The sequence below is a fragment of the Oryx dammah genome, unplaced genomic scaffold, assembly GCF_014754425.2.
Source record: "Oryx dammah isolate SB20612 unplaced genomic scaffold, SCBI_Odam_1.1 HiC_scaffold_10, whole genome shotgun sequence".
Classification (NCBI taxonomy): domain Eukaryota; kingdom Metazoa; phylum Chordata; class Mammalia; order Artiodactyla; family Bovidae; genus Oryx; species Oryx dammah.
Genome location: NW_024070194.1, coordinates 17,897,619 through 17,919,645, shown reverse-complemented (window position 1 = coordinate 17,919,645; position 22,027 = coordinate 17,897,619). Strand labels below are relative to the sequence as shown.

The window sequence follows — 22,027 nt, the reverse complement described above, 5'->3', positions numbered from 1 at the left end:
TCTCTTCTGCATGTTGGGAATACTGAGTCTGCTTACTAGGGTTAGTGCAAGGATTAGAAATCATATACCCAAGGGGCCTGCCCTCTGGATTTTGTATTTCCTTAGGCAGCCTTCAGAATCACATAAGCCAATCCCGTGTAATAAAGCTCTTAAATACCTCCCGCTGGCTCTGCCTCTTTGATTGAACCCTGACTGATACAACCACCCAGCACAGAGCTAGGCTCCAAATAGAAGTCACTAATTAATAAAGAATCACTGTCATTAATTAAATGCATAATATATATGTTGAACTGGGTCTTTGTGTGGATTCCAGAAAAACAGCGGAGAACATGACAGGTTCCCTGACTCAAGGTGCATATACAGCCTACCTGAGATTTCATACTAGGCCTGCACTGCCAGAAGATATCGGGTGTTTATGTCAGGAAGGATCATTGTGGTGATGCTGCTGTTAGACTGAGTCTCTCTGACCTGGGTTTCGGAAGCTCTCCCCTACAGCTGAGTATGGTTGGAAGCTAAGACCAGGTGATAAAGGGCCAACTGTGACACTCACTCGGATTGAAATCGACTGACCAGGACTATGACTGAGCCTCTGACTGTGGCTACTGGACAGCTAGGACCTTGACCCGAACCTCAGAGACCACGACTGATTGAAACCGAAAAGCCGTGACTTGCGGATGTGTTTCTGTACCGGGATATAAAATGCATCGTTTGATGAAAGTTGTTATCCACGGGTTCAAGAACAAAATCCAGTAACTCAAAGTAGCAAAAGGCAACGTTCGATGGGGCGGAACCTGCTGGCACGGGCCGTTTCTTCCGCGACCTAGGGACCCGCCCGGCTCCTTTCCCCTGTTGCTCCCGTCCGGCGCCAAAGAGGGAGAACTTCCGGTGCGCTTCTGCGATCCCTGCACCTGGGCGAGACGACCGTCGGTGAGTGCAGCCTCCTGTCCTCTTTTAACTGTTCTGCTTTCGTTGTCTGTGTGGTCCGGCCACCCTTCTTTCCGGCTGGGGATCGCGGAGGGCCTGAACTCGGGCACCGAGCTGGGACTGTGGCGTCCCGGTCTTGAGCCGGTGGTGGGACCCACCTGCCTCTTTCAGGTGGGTTACTCTTACTTGCTCCCCTTGTAACCGTCAGATACGCCGTCGCCAGAACTTCCTGGGGGCACCTGGGAAACTTCTTTTTTCCTAACTTTAGAACTTATGGGCTCCGACGCCTTGGCTCCGCCTGACGTGGTTCTGGTTTACTCTGTCTTCGGTAAGGTCTTTCCCACGAACCGAGCCTTTGTTTCTCATCTACAAAATGGATATCGTGCTTTTATTAAACACATGTTTAGCAAGCGTCTAATTGCTAGAGGTACGAAAGTCCCGTATCTCCTGGAAGTGACAGCCCTCTATTAATATTTGCAAACTTGCAGCGGTGATCAGTGAAATGGAAAGATAAAAGGCACTTTGAGAGCACATCACAGGAGATCTGACTTAGCCCCAGGTCAAGGAAGCGTTGCTGAGAAAGTAAATATTAAGCAGAGATCAGAAAAATGGTTTGAGACAGAGAGGAGGGAAGAGTTTTCTGTCAGGGGAGCCTCTGTTTGAGGGTCTGAAAGAGGTCAGTATGGCTGCAACAGAGCTTGTGGAGGAAGCATGATATGAAACAAGCTGGAGGAGTTTCCACGGACCAGGCCATACAGCCCTTGTAGGTCGCAGTGGGAATTTTGGTTTGCCAAGAGCCACGTGAGAAGTCTCTCAGAGGATGTTAAGTATGGGTGGTGACATGCTTAGACTGGCGGTTTGAGAAGGTCACTCCTGCTTTTGGATGGAGAAGGGATTGGAGGGACAATCTGGCTGAGGGACATGGAAGCTTAGATTAAGGATGTGGTAGAGAGAAGTGAGTAGGTGTGATTCTCTGTATCTCAAGGCATCTTCTTTGTGCCAGGTCATTTGCCAACTGTGGAAGATATAGTGAAGAGAATTACAGTCTGCTGGAAATAGAAAGAAAGAAGTGGCATTATCAAAGAGGAGCACACAGATGCCACTGGGAAAATGGCTAATTGATGAGCAGTTATCCTAAATGCAATAGCTGTTCATTTAACAAATATATTAAGTGCCTTTTGAACTCAAGATTGGAAATAGTAAGATGATATAAATTATTTAGAACAGTGGCTTTCAGACTTTTTGCACTGTGACCTACAGTAATGCATACATTTTACATGGTGACCAAGAGTCCATACAAACAGACAAAGCTTTAGAAGATAGTACTTAGCTTTACTACTTAGGATGTACTCTGATTTTTTTTAATTTTGCCCTTTTATTTAAAAAAAAAACAAAAAAACAATGTTGGTTGAGATCCTCTAAGTTGATCTTTTAACCCATTATCAGATTGTGACTTGCAGTTTGAAAAAAAAGTTGATTTAGAGTCATAATCATTTGTGTGGGTTTTGGGTAAAGACAAAAAAATATGTCCTTTCCATATTGGGAAAAGGGTTGGTCTTCCCTTCCTCATGGTATTGTTTTGTTTGTTTAAATAAAATGAGTAAAAGGAATTAAACAGGCAGCTGGTTCTTCTGTTTGTCAAGTTTTGTGGTCTTGTTGATATGTCTGGCTAGATTGGAAGTGCCTGGAGGGCAGTAACTGTCTTCTCCATGATTATTTCTGTTCATGTCTGGCAAAAATCCTGCAGGCTCTCCAAGGTTATTTGTTGAATTGAATAGGTAGGTGTCTTGGGACTAGAGAGTTGGACGTGTTCTATTAAAATTAGTTCATGTTGGACCCATCCTTATAAATACAGAGACTGTGTCTGTTTACAGAAGTCTTATCAGTGTGTCCTCTTGGGTAGTTCAGAGGTAGATAAAAATAAATGTTCTAAGGTCTTTGTCTTCTAAATACTGATCTGAGGCCAGCCATGCCACCTGGATCCATTTGGGTGAGTAGTCCAGAGGTGCTACTGACGGTGGACCCTTTGGAAAGTTGTTTCACTCCCTGGACTTTAGACTTCTTTATATGTGTATATATATATATCATACATATTTTATATATATATTTGTATATATGTAGGAGAAGAGGGTTGTGGTTGAAAAGCTCTCCACTGCCCAAACCTTTTGTGAATTTTAGATGCTAAGCACCCCGTTTCCACTTTCTGTCCATTTCTGGGCCTTCGCTGAGGCTTATGGGAAACGGGGTGGATGCTTCTCGAATCTTCTAAGTTTTGGACAGAATTATGGTTTAAGACCGTTTAGGCACAGTAATCCTTTAGAGTGGACCAGCCTGGCATTCTCCACCTTCATCTTCTGTTATGAGAAGGAGATCTGAAGAGTGCACAGATCTGAAGGAGATCTGAAGGAGCTTCGAAGTGCACAGCGGAAAGAACACTGGCCTGGAGGGCAGGGTACCCAGGTTCTAACTGGGTCCTTGTGTGATCTTGAACATGTCTCTTTTCTTTAACTGATGTCTTTCCAACTGTGAAGTGAGTGTTCTTGCGCATTAAACTCAGAAACAAAAACCCTCTTCTCTATGAGTATCATTTTCTTTACCTGTGATGAAAATTAAGGTAGAAAATTATGTCACTGGAAAAGATCTTGATGTTGGGAAAGATTGAAGTCAGGAGGAGAAGGGGACGACAGAGGATGAGGTGGTTGGATGGCATCACCGACTCAATAGACATGAGTTTGAGCAAGCTCCAAAGTTGGTGATGGACAGGGAAACCTTAGCATGCTGCAGTCCATGGGGTTACAGAGTTGGGCACAACTGAGCGACTGAACTGAATTGTTTCAGGGGTCTAATTCAGTATCTGGCACATAGAGAATGGCCAGCAAATGAAGAATCCTTCCCAAGGTTCTGATTAACTCTGACTTCTTTCTTTTTCAGCGGAATAGAAAAGTTTTCTTTTTGATCACTAACCCCTGGCCCCATGGCTGCCATGCAGATGGATCCTGAGCTTGCCAGGCGCCTCTTCTTTGAAGGGGCCACTGTGGTCATCCTGAATATGCCCAAGGGGACAGAGTTTGGCATTGACTACAACTCCTGGGAAGTGGGGCCCAAGTTCCGAGGTGTGAAGATGATCCCGCCAGGCATCCACTTCCTCCACTACAGCTCTGTGGACAAGGCCAATCCCAGGGAAGTGGGCCCTCGCATGGGCTTCTTCCTTAACCTGCAGCAGCGGGGGCTGAAGGTCCTACGATGGGATGCGGTCCGGGAAGAGGTCGACCTGTCCCCAGCCCCAGAGGCTGAGGTGGAGGCCATGAGGGCCAACCTCCAGGAGCTGGACCAGTTCCTGGGACCTTACCCCTACGCCACGCTCAAGAAGTGGATCTCCCTCACCAACTTCATCAGCGAGGCCACCGTGGAGAAGCTACAGCCCGAGAGTCAGCAGATCTGTGCCTTCTCAGAGGTGCTGCCCGTTCTCTCCATGAAGCACACCAAGGACCGGGTGGGGCAGAATCTCCCGCGCTGCGGCACCGAGTGCAAGAGCTACCAGGAGGGCCTGGCCCGGCTGCCCGAGATGAAGCCCAGGGCTGGCACAGAGATCCGCTTCTCCGAGCTGCCCACACAGATGTTCCCGGCAGGTGCCACGCCAGCCGAGATAACCAGGCACAGCATGGACCTGAGTTATGCCCTGGAGACTGTGCTCAGCAAGCAGTTCCCCTGCAGCCCCCAGGACGTGCTCGGTGAGGAGGAACACGGCTTTGAGAATGGGCCAGGGGAGGGCTGTGTAGCCGAGCAGCTTGAGAATAGGGAGTCCCTCTTTGCTGATTTGGTCTAGTGGTTCCTAAACCTGGCTAGGAGGGGGTCTTATCCAGAATGCTTGTTAAAGGAACAGATTCCCAGGGATTTCCCTAGTGTTCCAGTGGTTCAGAATCCGCCTTGCCATGCAGGGGGCTTGGGTTCAATCCCTGTTCAGGGTACTGAGATCCCACAGGCCGCAGAGCAGCTAAGCCCACATGCTGCAGCTACTGACCCTGTGCACCACAACAAAAAGTCCTGCATGACACAGCTGAGACCTGGTGCAGCCAAATACATAAACTATATATATATAGAAATTTTTTTAAGGTACTGATTCCCAGGCCTTACCCCTGGAGACTGATTCAGGAGATCTGGAGTAGGTTCCTAGCATGTCACCTGTCTGTCTGCCTGACAGGCAAGTGCTGTAGGTGAGCCTGATGCAAACAGTCCCGTGTCAGGGAACCCATAGTGTGGCCTCACCTGCCCACCACTACGTTTTACAGATTGAGGTCCATAGAGGGAAGGATTTGACTGCTAAGTGATATAGCTGAAGTGAGACCAGAGCCCAGGGCTCCCAGTTCCCGGGCCCATCGTGTTCCTGGGAGCCTTCCACCTGCCACGTCAGTTTACTCTTGACTCTCAACCAGAACAGTGATTTTCTTTTAACTGTTACAGTCTTTATTGTTGTTTCCCCCCCCTTATTACAAAAAATAACATATTTATCCTTAAAGGAAAACAAAAATGAAAGTCCAAATCCCACCACCTGGAAATAGCCATCTTTGTTCACTTTGTTGTACTTTTCTTTCTTTTTTTTAACGAGAAACACAGAAGGACATTATATAATGATAAAGGACCAGTCCACAAAGAAGACATAGCTATTCTAAATTTGTGTGCAACAGACCACAGAATTGCAAAATATGTCAACGAAAACTTGATAGAATTGAAAGGTGAAATAGATGGACCCACAATAGTTTTAAGTCTTCAACACTAAACTCAAAAATTGATTGGACAATTAGATTGAAAATCAGCAAACATTTATAGGAATTCAACAATAGCATCAACGAATAGGATCTAATTGATATTTATAGAACATTCCACCCAACAACCTTAGTATATATATTCATTTCAAATCCTTATAGAACATAAACAAGTATGACCATATTCTGGGTCTTAAAACAAACCTTGACAATTTAAAAAGAATTAAATCATACACAGTGTTTTTAAGATACATACACATTTTTAAGGTACACATTTGTATGTATTTCTCAGTTTAATATGTTTCTGTTTCCTTTTAGTCTTTTTATTCAATTATATGTTTGTGTATATATGATATTTTTACAAAAACAGGATTACAGTATATTATCCTGTAATTTGCTTTAATATAAATATTATTCCATGTCACTGAAATGGTCACTTCTCTTTAGTGGCTACTGAACTTCCATAGTTATTGGACCAGCCCCTGTTAATGAATCTTTTAAGATGTTCCTGGTTTCCGTATTGTAAGAGTCTCCTGGTGTGCCCTTCTGCGTATTTTGGGGTTGAAATTGTTGGATCAGAGTGTGCATGCTGCCAGGAGAAGTTCAGGCATCTTTGCCAGCTATATGAGGTTGTGGCCCATCACCTTTTGACATGGCATTTGACACAGTGATTTAGCAAAGTCCTCTTTTGACTGGATAGTTGAAGAATGACTTCCTGTTTCAGTTTATATTTCTTTGATTACTAGTGACAGCAAACATTTGTCACATCTTTAATAGCTATTAATATTTTTTCTTTTACAAGTCTAATATTTGCATATTTTTCTATTGGAAGATCAATGAGAATTTTGAATATAGGGCCTTTAATATAATAGGCTCAGCTGATAAAAAGGGACATTTTAAGGGTGTGTATCTGTTTTCATTTAATAAGTAACAAAGTAACACTTGAGATCCTGGCTTCAAAATGAACAGAAATCCTGTTTTCTACCTCCTAAACATTTCAGTTCTTCAAAGTAATCTTGTGAAAAGGTCTGTTGCCAGGATCACTGTATCTTTTTGACAGCTCTTTGAAATTATTTCTCATCTCAATTTAATTTTAGACTAAGCCAGAGATGTATAAATTTAAATGAATGCCCTAAATTCAGAGAAGCAGCTTGTATTTCCACAAACTAACCAGGTAAAGCCAACTGAAGAAGCAAATCATTAACCTCTGTCATACAGAGGAAACTTGACTATACTTTGAAAATATTGATCAAATGTCCAAAATGTCTAGACCCCATAGCAATCTGCTCAAATCAAACTTAGTTCCACAAGCCTAGGAACAGAGAAGTAGTTTTTCCAGCTCTCCAAAAGCGACAGAAATTGGACACCATGTGTTTAAAGAGGTGTTTAGTGTTGAGTACATCTTTTTAAAAAAATTTTGGCCACACTCCACAGCTTGTGGGACCTTACAGTTCCCTAACCAGGGATCAAACCTGCCCCTCCTGCTGCGGAAGGCAGAGTCTTAACCACTGGACCACCAGGGACATCCCACATCTGTTCTGTTTATGGCCCACATGTAGATATACCACAGAAGCCCCCCTTAAATTTGACGCCAGAGAAAACATGTCTGATCAGCAGCGGTATATCTTGGCACCCAGAGACCCAGCTGCTCACCCAAGGACAACGGCTTCTGGGCTGTCAGGTCTCTTTGCGACAGGGATCTGCTGGGAATGTGGGAATAATAGCTGAGGCTTCTGGAGTGCTGATTTGCGCCGACATTGACAGTGACATTGAAGTTGCTCAGTCGTGTCCGACTCTTTGCAACCCCACTCTAGCCCACCAGGCTCCTCCGTCCATGCCATTTTCCAGGCAAGAGTGCTGGAGTGGGTTGCCATTTCCTTCTCCAGGAGATCTTCCCAACCCAGAGATCGAACCCGGGTCTCCCATATTGTAGGCAGACGCTTTACCGTCTGAGCCACCAGGGAAGTCTAATTTGCGCCAAGTGTTACATGAAGTGCTTTATATGTATTGGGCTGGCCCAGAAGTTTGGATTTTTCCATATGATGTTATGGAAACCCTGGCATGAATTCTTGGGCCAATGCAATACTGTATCGATTTACTTAATCTCTACTGCATCCCTCAAATAAGGAAACTGAAGCATAAACAGATTAAGTAGCTTGCCCAAGGTCACACACCTGGGAAGTGGTGGAGCTGAGACTTGAACCCAGGCAGTTTGGCTCCAGAGCCCATGCTCTTAGCCACAAGCTGCTCATAGCAAGCAAATCATAGAGCCCTATGATTAAACAAACACAAATAATTTGGCTGGCAGGCTCACCCTGGAACAAGTACTCATGAATTTTCCTGTTCTAGAAGGCCCTAGAACCATTCCCACCCAATAGAAATCTGTTTTATCTTTCTGTTGTTCAGTTGCTAAGCATTAGATGTGTGACCTTGGGCAAGTCTCTTGACCTCATCTATACACTGAGGCAAATACCACCTTCCCTGACCACCTTATGGAGTTGGGCTGAGGGTTCTGTGGTGTTACACAGCCTTTCCCTGCCCCTGAAGCAGACCATGTGCATCAGATTCACCCAGGAAGCTTGTTAGAGCTACAGATGCCAAGGTTCCATCATCTGTCCGCAACCAGGATCTCTTGCAGTGAGGCTCGGGCAGCTTTATTTTTCCCAAGTTCTCCTAGTAATTCAGATGGGCAGCCAGTTTGAGGATCCACTTGGCGTAATGTCCACAGACCCATTTTGTTAACTTGTTAAATGCTAGGTAAATACTCAGTGTGCCTTTTTTCTTGCAATCTGATCTTACAGAAATCCAAAACCAGTTGGGTTTCTCACGGCTTGAGTTTATAGCAGTTCAGCAAACGTTTATTGAACAGCTGCTAGGTGCAAAACCCCATGCCAGGCTCTGGAGGAGTGACAAGGCTAGACAGCCACTTCAGGCTGAGGTCCAGTGGCTCTGATGGCTTAGTGGAGTCAGCCAGCACCCCTCTCCCTCAGGTTGATCTCTCCTCTCTGCACCTTTCAGGTGAGCTCCAGTTTGCCTTCGTGTGCTTCCTGCTGGGGAATGTGTACGAGGCCTTCGAGCACTGGAAGCGGCTCCTGAACCTTCTGTGCCGGTCAGAAGAGGCCATGGTAAAGCACCACACCCTCTACGTCAGCCTCATCTCCATCCTGTACCACCAGCTCGGCGAGATCCCCGCCGACTTCTTTGTGGACATTGTCTCCCAGGACAACTTCCTCACCAGCACCTTACAGGTGAGCGGGCTTCTGGCTGACACCCAAGTGGGTCAGAATGATGGCCACGGTGTGTGAAAGCACCCAGAGAGGCTTACATTTCTGTCTCTTGCTGTTCTTTCCTTGGGGCTTCCCCAGGGACTCAGTGGTAAAGAATCTGCTGCCAACGCAGGAGATGCAGGTTTGATCCCCGGTTTGGGAAGATCCCCCAGAGAAGGAAATGGCAACCCGCTCCAGTATTCTTGCCTGAGAAATCCCATAGACAGAGGAGCCTGGCGGGCTATAGTCCAAGGGGTTACAAAAGAGTCGGACATGACTTGGCGACTGAACAACAGTGCTTTCCTGAGCCAAGCTTTCTTCATTTCAGTTTCCTAATCATAGACTATTCCCTGGTTCTCTTTCTCCTACTCAATTGTAAGCTCCTTAATGCCAGAGACCCTCTCTCTGTACCCTCTTCTCCCTGCCTCACTCCAACATGCTTAGCAGTGGGGCACTTGGAATTTGAATCAGCCCCACCCCTCGAGCAACTGCACTCAAAACAGTTTTTCTTCCTCCCGGCCTAGAGCTGTGAGTTGCTGCAACCCAGTAGGACAGAGTTTGGAAGCTAGTTATTCCCAAGGAAACATCTGCAACTGCTTAGATCTCATTTAAGCACGAAAGTAACTTTGATTTCCTGTTCAAACAAAATGTGCCAGTTTCTGCAGAGATCCTCTGATAGAAAAAAGTGAAATTTTCTTTTAACTCAGCAATTAAATTTTCATTATGAGTGGTAATTAGGGAAGAAGCTTCAAACAACTTAAAATCTTCATCCTGCGCTATTTCCTCCCTTTGCAAACAGATTAGCTCCCTTTATGTTCTTGGGACAGCCTCTGTCACTCACGTTTTGTAACTTTCTCGAGTGTAGAAGAGGCAGAGCTGCAGGCTGTCAGTTTCCATACTTTTGTTCCAGGACTGCTTTCTTCTCCCTGTGTGGAAGACCCCCATAGGCCTACCCCTTAAAAGAGGGCCAGTCACTCATCTCCCACCCCCACGCATGGTAAGGGGAGGAATGAACAGTCATGAAATGCCTATTGACATTTAATGGGCACCATGCTTCTCTGTTTATGTGGGTTCCCTCATTTAATCTTTCTGGAGCACCATAAGGCAGGGAGGATCATTCCCATTTTACAGATGAGAACACTGAGACAAAGGTTAAATCATTCACATAAGGTCACAGAACTGGCAAGTGGCAGAGTCAGGATTTGTACCCAGGCCTTAGTCTTGATTTCAGGCCTGTGCTTATGCCCCTACGTACTGAATACAGTGTCTCCCCCTCTGGAAAGAGTCTTGATTGACATTAGTGGCAACACCATCAGGGGCCTGTTTCTCAGACGTAAAGAACACTTTTCTAAAACCAAAATGCTGTCGGAAGAGTCCCTGTGATCAAGCAGCTGCAATAAAACTCTGGAAGTTGAAGGACATGTTCAGATGAGGGATGAGTCAGACAAGCTGATGGTTTGAGCCTGGCGTATTCCACTTCATACAAGTTATAAAACTGCCCTTTTATTGGTTTTTGATGTAACAGAGAAATTAAATCCCTTTATTCTTCCTCTGCAGGGGAAATCCACCCCACAGTTACTGGGTTGTGGGTTGCAGAGCAGTAGGAGGCCGCAGCCTGCTAACCTGCCTCTGGCAGTGGCTCTGGCCCCTGGGAATGCACACTGCCCTTGCGATGTGCATTAATGCTGTCGCGCAAACATAGGAGAGCCACACTGTGTCACTGGCCGTCCCAGCCATTGTCAGCGCAACCAACAGCTGAGCTCTAATTGCTGAGGCTTTGTTGCCAGCAATGATTTATGAAGCATAAAGGGCCCAGCTGGATTGCTCGATATCCAGGTGGGGTGTGCAAAGCTGATGGTTAGAGGCATTCTGTCTTTGGAGTTTTCACCAAGAAAATTCAGTGTCATTATTTGGAAAAATCCAGGACATGTGCCTTTTAAAAAATAAATCAGCATCTGTTTTTGCGCATCCTTTCTTTATGTACAACATTCTTCTGAAAGTGTTGAGGGACACATACGTGAGATAGCCTGTTTCTTGGAGGTACAGAACACCTTTCTGAAGCCACCATACTGTTGGAAGAGTCCCTGTTATCAGGTAGCTGACATATAACTCTGGAAGTTGAAGGACTTGTGCAGTGGCTTCACTTCATTGATTTAGCAGGCATTTGCTGAGCACCTGCTGTATATAAGGCTCTGATCTAGGATGGGAAATATAGCTATGAGCAAGACATAGTCCCTTGGAGTTTATATTTTGGTGGGAAAGTAAACAAATGAATTAACCAAATGACTCCAGATAGCACTAAGTGTTTTAGAAGGCAGTAGCATTTCCCTAACCCAGGCCTTTTGGTCTCATCTGGATTGCATCAGACTTTACCAACTTCCGTGTTTATCCCTGTTAATCCGTCTGTCTCGCACTCTGCCACCAAAAGGCACCTGTGATCCTGTCTCTCTGTGGTCCTTACTGCCTGCAAACCTAGGTCCTGAGGTCCATGTTGATCTAGCTGCTAACCTTTTCTCCAGCTTCTCCTTTCTTTCCCTATTTCCCCATAAGCCACAGCGGCAGTGATCTCCCTGCAAGTTGCCAGACCGGCCATGTTGTTTCATGCTTCCCTTTTATTTTCTTAACTGTAAAAAATACATAACGTGAGATTTACCCTCATAATAATTTTTTAAGTGTGCAATTATTCAGTCACTAAGTCACGTCCGACTTTTTGCAGCCCCGTGGACTGCTCCGTCCTCTGCTGTGTCCTGGAGTTTGCTCAAAGTCATATCCATTGAGCTGGTGATGCTGTCTAACCATCTCATCCCCTGCTGCCCACTTCTCCTTTTGCCTTCAGTCTTTCCCAGCATCAGGGTCTTTTCTAGTAATTTAGCTTGTCACACCAAGTGGCCAAAGTATTGGAGCTTCAGCTTCAGTATCAGTCCTGCCAATGAATATTCAGGGTTGATTTCCTTTAGGATTGACTGGTTTGATCTCCTTGCAGTCCAAGGATACAGTACAGTATTGTTAACTATGAATAGAGCGGATCTCTAGAACTTTTTCATCTGGTACAACTAAAACTTTATACCTGTATTTCACGTCTTCTTAACTGAATCTTGCTTTTCTCCCTGCCTGCTGTGTATCCCTCACTCCACAAGGTGCCCGCTAGGCATCGCTCTCTGTGGCGCCATGTCTAATCTCTCCCTCCTTGCCATACTATTAGCCTGCTTTGTACTTGTCACTATTAGATGGCACAGGCTGTGTTTGCTGAAATGTATGTGTGGTCTGTCTGACTTCCCCACCGAGCCATGGGCTTTTTCTGGAAGCCTACTTTTTGTCCATCTGGTTATCTTCCACACCTGGTTGAGGTTTAGCACTTATCTTACGTTGTGTTACTGGGTGTTTTTAGATGGACACAGTGCATAATTCCTGTGACAATGTAAATAGATGACCGTGCTACGATATTGTAAACAGTGAAGTCTGATCAAAGAGTATTAGGAGCACCAGAGAGGGTTGGTTGGTTGGTTCATTCACACGGGTTGAGATTTAAGAGACGGAGGATCAAGAATGGCTTTTTTGTAAAGGGGGGGCCTTTGGCCATGGGCTTGAAGGATGACACAGATTTCAACAGGCAAAATGTGGAAAAGATATTACAAAAGTTTTTCTCGCTTTTTCCGTGGTGAGTTACATTGGTGCCATCTTGGCACTGAGATCCAGTGCCCCCCACACAGGCACTCACCTCCGGTGTCTGTGAGGGAATGAATCAGCCCATAAAAGCCTCGCAGCCAGTCCCCTGCTCTCCCCACAGGTCGCCAAGTAAGTGGAACCAGCTTTCCTGTTTCGGAGTTTAAATGGCTGCTACCCACAGAGAGGGGCTGGTGTCTGTGTGTGAGCGCTTAGACAGCCGCATTAGCTTGCGTAAAATCAACCATGGAATGCCCTCTGCCATTAGAGGCCCCTTTGAATAGATGCCACTGGGATTTTTACAAATCCTGTGGATTTAGCGTGAATAAAAATTATTTGTTTTACAAAAATAGATACAGTTTTTTCTTTTACTTAGAGCAACTTAAGTCATCATGATTTGTTTAAAGCCAATGAAAGGATAATCTGAATTTAACAGTATGTTATAAAGTGAGTTATGTACAAAATAAGAATTCTTATTGCTGATTGCATAGCATTTAGGCATATAGTCATGTAACCTTTTTTTTTTTTTTAATACTTTTAGTCACAGTAGGCCAAATAGGCTTTCCAGCTTCATTTCTTGCCAGTATTCTAAATACTGTCCATCTTTAACTCTCAAGGGAGAACACTAGCTCTGACAATGTCTATAGCACAGGCATACCTTGGAGATACGGGTTCGATTCCAGGCTACCACAATAAAGTAAATATCGCCCAAAGTGAGTCACATGAATTTTTGGTTTCCCAGTATATATAAAAGTCATACACTGGGACTTCCCTGGTGGTGCAGTGGCTAAGACTCCATGCTCCCAACACAGGGGGGTCAGGTTCGATTCCTGGTTGGGGAACTAGATCCCACATGCTGCAGCTGAGGGTTCAAATGTTGCAACTGAAGATCCTGTGTGCCTCAACTAAGTCCCAGTGCAGCCAAGTAAATAAATAATTTTTTTTAAGTCATATACTGTCGTATACTATAGTCTATTAAGTGTTTAATAGCATTATGTCCAAAAACAACCTTAATGAAGAAGTACTTTATTGCCAAAAAATGCTAACCGCCATCTGAACCCTCAGTGAGTTGTAATCTTTTTGGTGGTGAAAGGTTTGAAATATTTTGAGAATTACAAGAATGTGACATAGACACAAAGTGATCAAATGCTGTTAGAAAAATGGCACTAATAGACTTGCTTCATGTAGGGTTACCACAGACCTTCCATTTGTAAAAAAATGCAGTACCCGTGAAGTGCAGTAGAACAACATATACCTGTGTTTTGTCATGACACCAGCCATGATAAACTTCACCTACCTGCTCCTACACCTCTTGCTATCAGCTATCGCTTCTGCACATTTCCTGTACATTATTTTGTTTAGTTCTCACAACAATTTAAGAAGTTAAGTATATAAGCCCATTTTACTGATTTCCTTACTGATGAGGAAACAAATAATTTTGCCCAAGATTGCCAGAGCTGGTGGATGACAAGGCTGAACTTTAATTCTGACTCTCCCATATGTGATTAGAGCCCCAGATAAAACATCCTAAATTCTTTAAATTGACCTTAGAAAGCATGGTTACTGCTGCTTTTTGCCTTCTTGATAGTCACTGTGAAGTGATAGTCTTGCTTTTCACACCACTTTCTTCTGCAAGTGAAAATAAAATGATCTACCTCTGGCTAGTTTCACTGTAAGTTGAATAATCATCTGGGAGTTTAAAAAATTAGAAAATTGCATCTTTTTGGTCTAGCCAGAAAAATAGGATAAGAAGTGACTCAGCTATCTACCGTGGCATTTTGAATTTCTCAAGGTGACCTGACTGAACTCAATTTATTTAACTTGGGCTTAAAAGAAAGCTTTCACTTTTCTGACTAAAATAATTTATAATTTTACTATATATAGACTTAATGGTAGATGTATTAATACCTTTTTTTACATTTGAAGAAAAATCCCCAATGGGTTTGCTCTTAGTTTCAGATAAATACAGATGTTTGTAAAATGTTATTCTTCTATTTCAAAAGTATTTTTATAATGTCCAGGGTTAATATTCCCATATTAAGGTGATTCATTTCTCAGTGATTTTAAAAAGTTTGCTGTTTCACAGTGACCAGATGACTACTAAATTTACATAAGGCATACAGTTAATCTAAAAACAAGAGAATCAAAGTAAATTGTCTAAACATCTGTCTCAATGTGAAACTGTCTAAATATCTCCTCTTCTGAATGGTGAATTTTGTAAACTCTTGGGACAGAAATAGATCAGTGCGTCCCAGGGGCTAGGGACAGGGGAGGATTTGATCCCTACAGCATGAGGGAATATTTTTGGAGTGATGGAACTGTTCAGTATCCTGATAGTGATGGGATGTGGGCCTTTAAACTCATAGAACTAGGTACCAAAAGGAGAAGCTGTAAGCAGATACTTATCTGCCTTGATTATGTCATATACTGGCTGCACGGGTATATTGTTGTTTGTCGTTTAGTCGCTCAGTCGTGTCTGACTCTCTGCGACCTCATGGCCGTAGCTTGCCTGGCTCCTCTGTCCATGGGATTCTCCAGGCAAGAACACTGCAGTGGGTTGCCATTTCCTTCTCCAGGGGATCTTCATGACCCAGGGATCAAACCCGGGTCTTTTGAGCATCTCCTGCATTGCAGGCAGATTCTTTTACCACCGTGCCACTGGGGAAGTCAGTGTATGGATGTATACATTCATCAAAATGAATCGAACATTTTAAATGGATGAACTTAATTGTAAGTAAATTATGCCTCAGTAAAGTTGGTTTGTTAAAGCAGTCAACCTGGACTGTGCCCTGGGTCTCGGAGGCCCACAGAAGGCACAGTTCCAGAAGAACCTGGTCTCCAGGCCCCTTGGCTCCCCACAGGCACTGCTGAAAATATCAAGGATGGATGAAGTCTGTGTCAAGACAAAAAGAAGGTCTTGGTAGGGAAGAAGGATTTCAGTTTCCCTACTTGGACTGCATTTTGCTTGACACGTATCACTTGCTCAGCATTTATCACCATCCTCATCTGTACAATGGGAATAGTAATTTCCTGTCCTCCTACCTCCAGGTTTGTAGCAAGGATTAGACTGACAGATTCTTCAAAAAGGACATAGCACTTTTAAAATCTGAAGCCTTATTTTTCAGACTGAAGGCTTCTGTTGTACCTGCCTAGAGTTGATGTTGCCCCGCTGGTGGTCTTGAGGGGGTGAGTGGGAAGGGTGACCGATGAGTCTGAGCCGAGCCTGTTCCAGTCCCTCACTGTTGGCCATTGCTGAATGCAGGGCGATCCCTGCATCTCATTCATATCCATTCAGGGAGCATGTGGGCTCTAACTCTGTGCCAGGCCCTGGGCAATCTGCCATGTGGGTCACATGGATAATTAGGGAATGACCTCTACTCTGAAGGGGCATAGATCACAGATCACTGTAATGCAAGCAGAGAGTGAAAAACGCCATAAGGAAAGCTCAGGCATGGTACTGGGGGAGCAGAGGTTGGAGCAGTTCCTTTCAGCTTGGGCTTTTATAAGAGTCCTGTCACACGGAGATGGCCTGTGAGCCAGTGGCATTCAGGGGCCTCGTAAATAAGCCACCTCCTCCCCAGGATGAGTCCCTTACTCTGTCCGGCACCATCACATAATTATTGAGCAATCATTTGGTGCAGGCACTGTGCCAAAGGAACCCAGAAATGGATTTTCATAGAACCTATGGTTGTCTTTTGTTCATTAAACATATCATGGGTCCTTTTTATATGTCAGACTTCGTACCAGGGGAGCGGGATGCAGGTATGTAAAGGAGTCAGTGCTTGGGAGTTGCTCCTCATCTCTTGGGAGAGCTCAATAGTAAATGGATTAGCACTGACTGAGAGTGAGGCTATGTCCCAGGTAACCCTGGGCACCAGGGGAGTGCAGAAGAGCACCTGGTCCATCCATGGTCTGGGAAGACATCCCAAGGGGGGTGGCATCTGAGCTGAGTTTGGGTCACTAGTAGAAAGCTGTAGGTGCAGGAGGAGAAAGCAGGGGTGGAAGGGTGCTATAAGCAGAGGGAATCACCTGTGTGCGCAGAAACGCAGAAGAGACGATGGAGCGTCTGGGTTGCTGCTCAGGGCAGCTGGAGAGGAAGGACTGTGAAGTGAGTAGCACAGTGTAGCGTGTAAGGAGTGGAGGCTTCTGCTAATTGAGCCATCAGGCCCCCCAGGACCCCTGGAGACAGACCCATGAGGGTGCAGGGCCTCCAGTGCTAAGGCCGTTTGCAACAAGGCTTCTCTGCTTCTCGTACCAGGCCCCTCCCCTGAGTTCAGCGCTCCAGAGCAAGCTCTATTAGCCGCCCGCAGACAGGCCGCCGGCTTCCCCACTGCCCGCTGGCCACTGAGCTCACACAGCCCCTCTAATTAGTTATTGATCCCGTGTTTTGTTGTGGCTGTGCTTCCTGCTCCTGTGTTTAGTCGATTCTCAAGTAATGAAACCAAATTCTGTAACCCCCCCACCTTCTGCTTCTGTACCGCCTCCCCTGTCACTTTTGTCCCTGCTCCCACCCGAACAGAGTGGCTGCAAACAAAGACTACAAACGTGAGCCTCACGCCACCTGCCAACGGAAGGCAGTGGAGAGGCAGGCTGGAGGGGGCTGCCTCTAGAAGCAGCTGCAGAGTCCACCTGTTACCTTTGTCAGGTCAAGACCCCTGGAGCCCAGATCCCTTCCATGGTGGTCTACAGTTTGGGGCACCAGGGTGACGTGGATCAAATTGCTGCTTTCACCCTCCTGCCGCTTGTCCAGGGTGGCCTTTCAGGGAGCCAGTGAGGAGTCTGGGAAAACTACTTCCTTTCTGGTAATTTAGACCCAGGCATTTAACTCCACTTAGCTTCCGTTTCCATAATAGAGTCGGACACGACTGAGCGACTTCACTTTCGCTTTTCACTTTCATGCATTGGAGAAGGAAATGGCAACCCACTCCAGTGTTCTTGCCTGGAGAATCCTAGGGATGGGGGAGCCTGGTGGGCTGCCATCTATGGGCACGCACAGAGTTGGACACGACTGAAGCGACTTAGCAGCAGCAGCAGTGTGTCTTCCCAGGGCCTTGTGAGGATCTGTTGGGCTATTCTGTGAAACTTCTTTGAAAATAGTAAAATAGTGTGAGGAGGAGAAATGAGTTTGCTGTCATTCTTAGAAGGGATTGAAATCCAGGACAGTCTGAAATGGAGTTTCAGATGTAGAGAAAATTACTCGTTTGCCCCTGCCCGTGTTTCCACTAGTCATAAAGAATCCACCTGCCAGTGCAGGAGATGTAAGAGATGCGGGTTCAATTCCTGAATCAGGAAGATCCCTGGAGGCAGGCATGGCAACCCACTCCAGTATTCTTGCCACACCCATTTGGGTTGCTATTGTGAACAAACAAACAAAAAGAGAAAATAAAAGATGTTAGAGATGTTGGATTGCTGATGGAAATGTAAAAATGGCACAGCCACTGTGGCAAACAGTATGGTGGTTCCTCAAAGCATTGAATAGAATCACCTTATAACCCAAAAGTCCATTCTCGGTATGTACCCCAAAGAATCAAAAGCAAGACTTCTATAGGAGATATTTTTAGATTCATGTTCATAGCAGCATTATTTATAATAGCCAAAACATAGAAACAACCCAAATGGCCATTGATAGATGAACGGAAAACAAAGTGTGGGATATACATGCAATGGATATCATTCGGCCTTAAAAAGAAGGAGATTTCTAGCACATGCTATATGAGTGAGCCTTGAGGACATTATGCTAAGAGAAAGAAGCCAGGCACAAAAGGACAGATATTGTATGATTCCACTTATATAAGGTACCTGTTGGGGTTTTTTTGTTGTTTTTTAGTCACTAAATCATGTCCTACCCTTTTGCAACCCCTTGGGCTGTAGCCCATTAGGCTCCGCTGTCCATGGGATTTCCCAGGCAAGAACACTGGAGTGGGCTGCCATTTCCTTCTCCGGGGAGTTTTCCCGACCCAGAGACAGAACCCACACCTTCTGCATTGGCAGTCGGGTTCTTTACCACTGAACCGCCAGGGAAGCCCCATGAGGTACCTGGCGTAGTCAGATTGATAGAGATTGAAAGTAGAATGATAGCTACGGGGGCTGGAGGAGAGGGGATGAGGAGTGGTGGGTATAAAGCTTCAGTTGGGGAAGATGAAAAAGTTCTAGAGATGGTTGCATAATAATGTAAATATACTTAATGCCACTGAACTGTACTCTTAAAATGGTAAATGGTATATAGTGTTATAAATGATAATATTTTAATGGTTAAAATGATATATTTTGTGTTATGCATATATTGCCACAATTTTTTAAAAAATCAAAGACAGCTTTTAAGGAGAATATAAATCTCACACTGTATACAATGCGTACCCACACCTGGAGTCTATTTAGACTAGAGCAGCAGTTCACCCTGAGCGGGTTAGGGCCTGGGGTTTTTTACGGGACCTAGGGGCTCATAAGCCCCCCACACCTTTCTTATCACTAGCTGGTGTCGCTGCTGCCTTTTTTTCTAAGTTCCTGCCCACGTGCCCAGTAGATCTCACCAGAGGGCAGGGCCGGGTGATGGCCCTGCTGGCCTTATTCTCAGTGGGGCCTCTCTGCCCAAGACAGTAATTTTCCATTCTCGTCCTGCCCCAGCTTCTCATCTGGGCTTGGACCTTCTTTCTTGGTTTGGGGGAGAGCACAGCAGGTGTCCTGAGTCTGTGCCAGCAGGAGCTGATCCTCCCGCCCCAGAGAGCCGAACACCCGGAGGAAATTTCCACCGCTTTCTCGGCCCCTGCGTGTTCTCAGGAGTGACTTCTCCTCTGTTCTCTGTAGGTTTTCTTCTCCTCTGCCCGCAGCGTTGCTGTGGATGCCACCCTGAGGCAGAAAGCCGAAAGGTTCCAAGCTCACCTGACCAAGAAGTTCCGGTGGGACTTTGAGGCGGAGCCTGAGGACTGCGCCCCGGTGGTGGTGGAGCTCCCCGACGGCGTGGGCACGGGCTAACTGGGAGAGCTCTCGGCCAGGGGAGGCCCCTTTCCCCACGGCCGCAGTCCTGGCTTCTCCATTCACCCATGCAACTGGGACCTGCTGGGGCAGGAGCCCTGCTAGGTCCTGCAGAGATGAAGCCAGAATCCCCTCCTTCACCAGTGATCAAGTCCCTTCAGTGCCAGAGAGGCTGTTCCCCATCTATCAGGCACCTTGTGGGTTCCCCGTCAGCCTGGTCATGGTGCTAACCCAACTGAATTCCACATGGGCTCTCTTCCTTCCAGAAGAGAAGCTGTTGAGCCCCAAGCCCAAGGGAACGGATTAGTTATTCCATAGAGTGGTTTCAGGAAACCCTGGAGTGCCCAGGAGTCTGATATGTCAGTTGTTGACTTTAAAAGTTAAACACAGGGTAATAGGAAAATGGGCCAGAATTTCTGCCTGCCCCTTGTGGATGGGAATACATCATAGAAAACATGGGCGTGTGGCCTCTCTGGAGCTCCAGGTTGAGGAGGGCGAAATAAGACAGTGGGCTAAATCTGGTGAGTGGTCAGCTCTTGCAGTCTCTGAAGTTCCTTGCTCCTGTCCGGAGGTCCCAGTGGGTAACCTTTCCAGATGGTTGTGGCCCCTGACCTCAGAGGCCTCGCTAGTGCCACTCTCCTCCCACCTGTTCCGTTCTGAGGCCTCAGACCCAGAAGTGGCCCTTGGCAACCCTCCCAGATGGCCCTATTCCTCACCAGAATCACCACGACTGTTCCTGATGACCTGGAGATTCAGTAACAAAGAGAACGGTTCTTGCTCTGGACAGGCTTCCTTGGCCTTGTAGAAGTTCTGCATCTTTATCCAGAGCTCCAGAGACGACCTTGTCAGCCTGGGTGCCCCTGTCCCGCTGTGGGAACCACAGGAGTGGATGCTGGGTCCTGTTTCCTGGGTGTCCTGAGGGGCTTGCCCATCATGCACACAGGCCCTGGCATCCTGACCTCACACTGTTGTACCTTGATGAGGGTCCCTGTCCCACTGCGTCCCAAGGCTGCGGCTCACACCAGGTTTCTGAGTGAGAGTCCCCGCTGGTTAAGATGTTCAGTTCCACTTGTTTCCTTGGAATTGTTTTTCCAAGAGCATAATGTACATTAAAGTCTTGGAGTTGAGACCAAATCCCCTTGTGTGAGTCTCTTGCGGATGCACAGGGCCCCGCGCAGTCAGACACTATCCTGAGCCACACATGTCCTCCCTCCCAGGTGCCAGAAGACCCTGCCCACATCTGCAGGCTCTGAGGAGGCAGGCGGCCAGCGACATCGCCTGTTGCCATGGGCCCTCCGAGATGAGCACACCGGAAGGAAGGATCGAGGCCCTGTATCTATCTAGTAACCAGCAGATTCACCTGGTGTGGGTTTGCTATTCTTTTTCTCCCCAAAGCCCACTCATCGGAACTACCTGGTGAGCTTGTTAAAAGTGCAGATTCCAAAGGAATGAAGCCCTGATCCACTCAGCAGCATACATGAACCTTGAAAACACTGTGCTGAGTGAAAAAAGCCAGCCACCAAGATAGCGTGTCCTATGATTCTGTTCGTATGAATCGTCCAGAGTGGACAAATTCGAGGAGACCAGGGAGGAAAGAGTGAGAAATGGGGAATGACTGCGAAGAGGTACCAGGTTTCTCTTCAGGATGATGAACAGGTTCTGGAAGTAGATAGTGGGGGTGGTGGTTCAACCATATAGTAAAAACCACTGAAAATGCACACTTAAAAATGGTAGATTTTATGGTGTGTAAATTGTCATTTCAGTTTTTCAAAGTTCAAACTTCTAAGTCCCACCCTACAGAAACTAAGACAGTCGATCTGGATACAGCCTGGGTTCTGAGGCACGCTAGGTTTTGACTTAATACCTAGAAGTAACAGCATCACAACTTAGTACCTGGAGCTCCACTGAGATAAGTTGCTCCCGATGACCTTGTCAGGGCAACACCTGAAAGCTGGGCCACGTGACCTTGTTCTCTAACCTTGTTGGTCTTATGTCTATACAGACACCCCTCTCTGCCCACCGACCCAAATGGGTTAAGGAAAAGTAGCTACAGTTTAGAAGTCCTCTGTTCTGTCACTTAATCCTCACAACAGTATGTGGCCAGTGCTCTTATTATCCCCATTTTATGGATAGGAAAATAGGCTCAGAGAGCTTCATTTTACCAGGGGCCCATAGCTCATAAGGATTGGGGCAGGCGTCAAGCCAAGCCTGTTGGTGCCCAGAGCCCACGCTCTGCACTGCATCCACTATGGTTTACTCCTTCCCTCCCCTTCCCTGTCCAGGACAGCCTTCCCCTCTCTCTGCATCCCCAGGTCTAACCTTGGCCCTGTTGACAGCCAGCTGTGTGACCTTGGACAAGACACGTACATTCTCTGGGCCTCAGTGTACTTATGTATAAAGTGAGAGGATTTGCTTGGGGTGGAGATTTCTGGTTTAGCT

The 22,027-nt window shown here is 46.1% G+C and overlaps 1 protein-coding gene across 3 annotated transcripts; it reads left to right on the top strand.

Annotated features, from left to right (window-relative positions):
* The first annotated feature begins 850 nt into the window (after nucleotides 1-850).
* On the top strand, nucleotides 851-20,722 carry AAR2 (AAR2 splicing factor). Of its 3 annotated transcripts, none has more exons than XM_040247395.1 (4): nucleotides 851-927; nucleotides 3,856-4,655; nucleotides 8,706-8,935; nucleotides 19,421-20,722. In XM_040247395.1, exons 2-4 carry the CDS (start codon nucleotides 3,899-3,901, stop codon nucleotides 19,586-19,588), a joined length of 1,155 nt encoding a protein of 384 aa, XP_040103329.1. In that variant the 5' UTR covers nucleotides 851-927; nucleotides 3,856-3,898; the 3' UTR covers nucleotides 19,589-20,722. The 3 variants fall into 3 exon arrangements, with proteins under 3 accessions (XP_040103329.1, XP_040103331.1, XP_040103330.1); XM_040247397.1 differs by lacking the exon at nucleotides 19,421-20,722 and adding an exon at nucleotides 12,741-13,353; XM_040247396.1 differs by lacking the exon at nucleotides 851-927 and adding an exon at nucleotides 937-1,095.
* The last annotated feature ends 1,305 nt before the right edge of the window (nucleotides 20,723-22,027 follow it).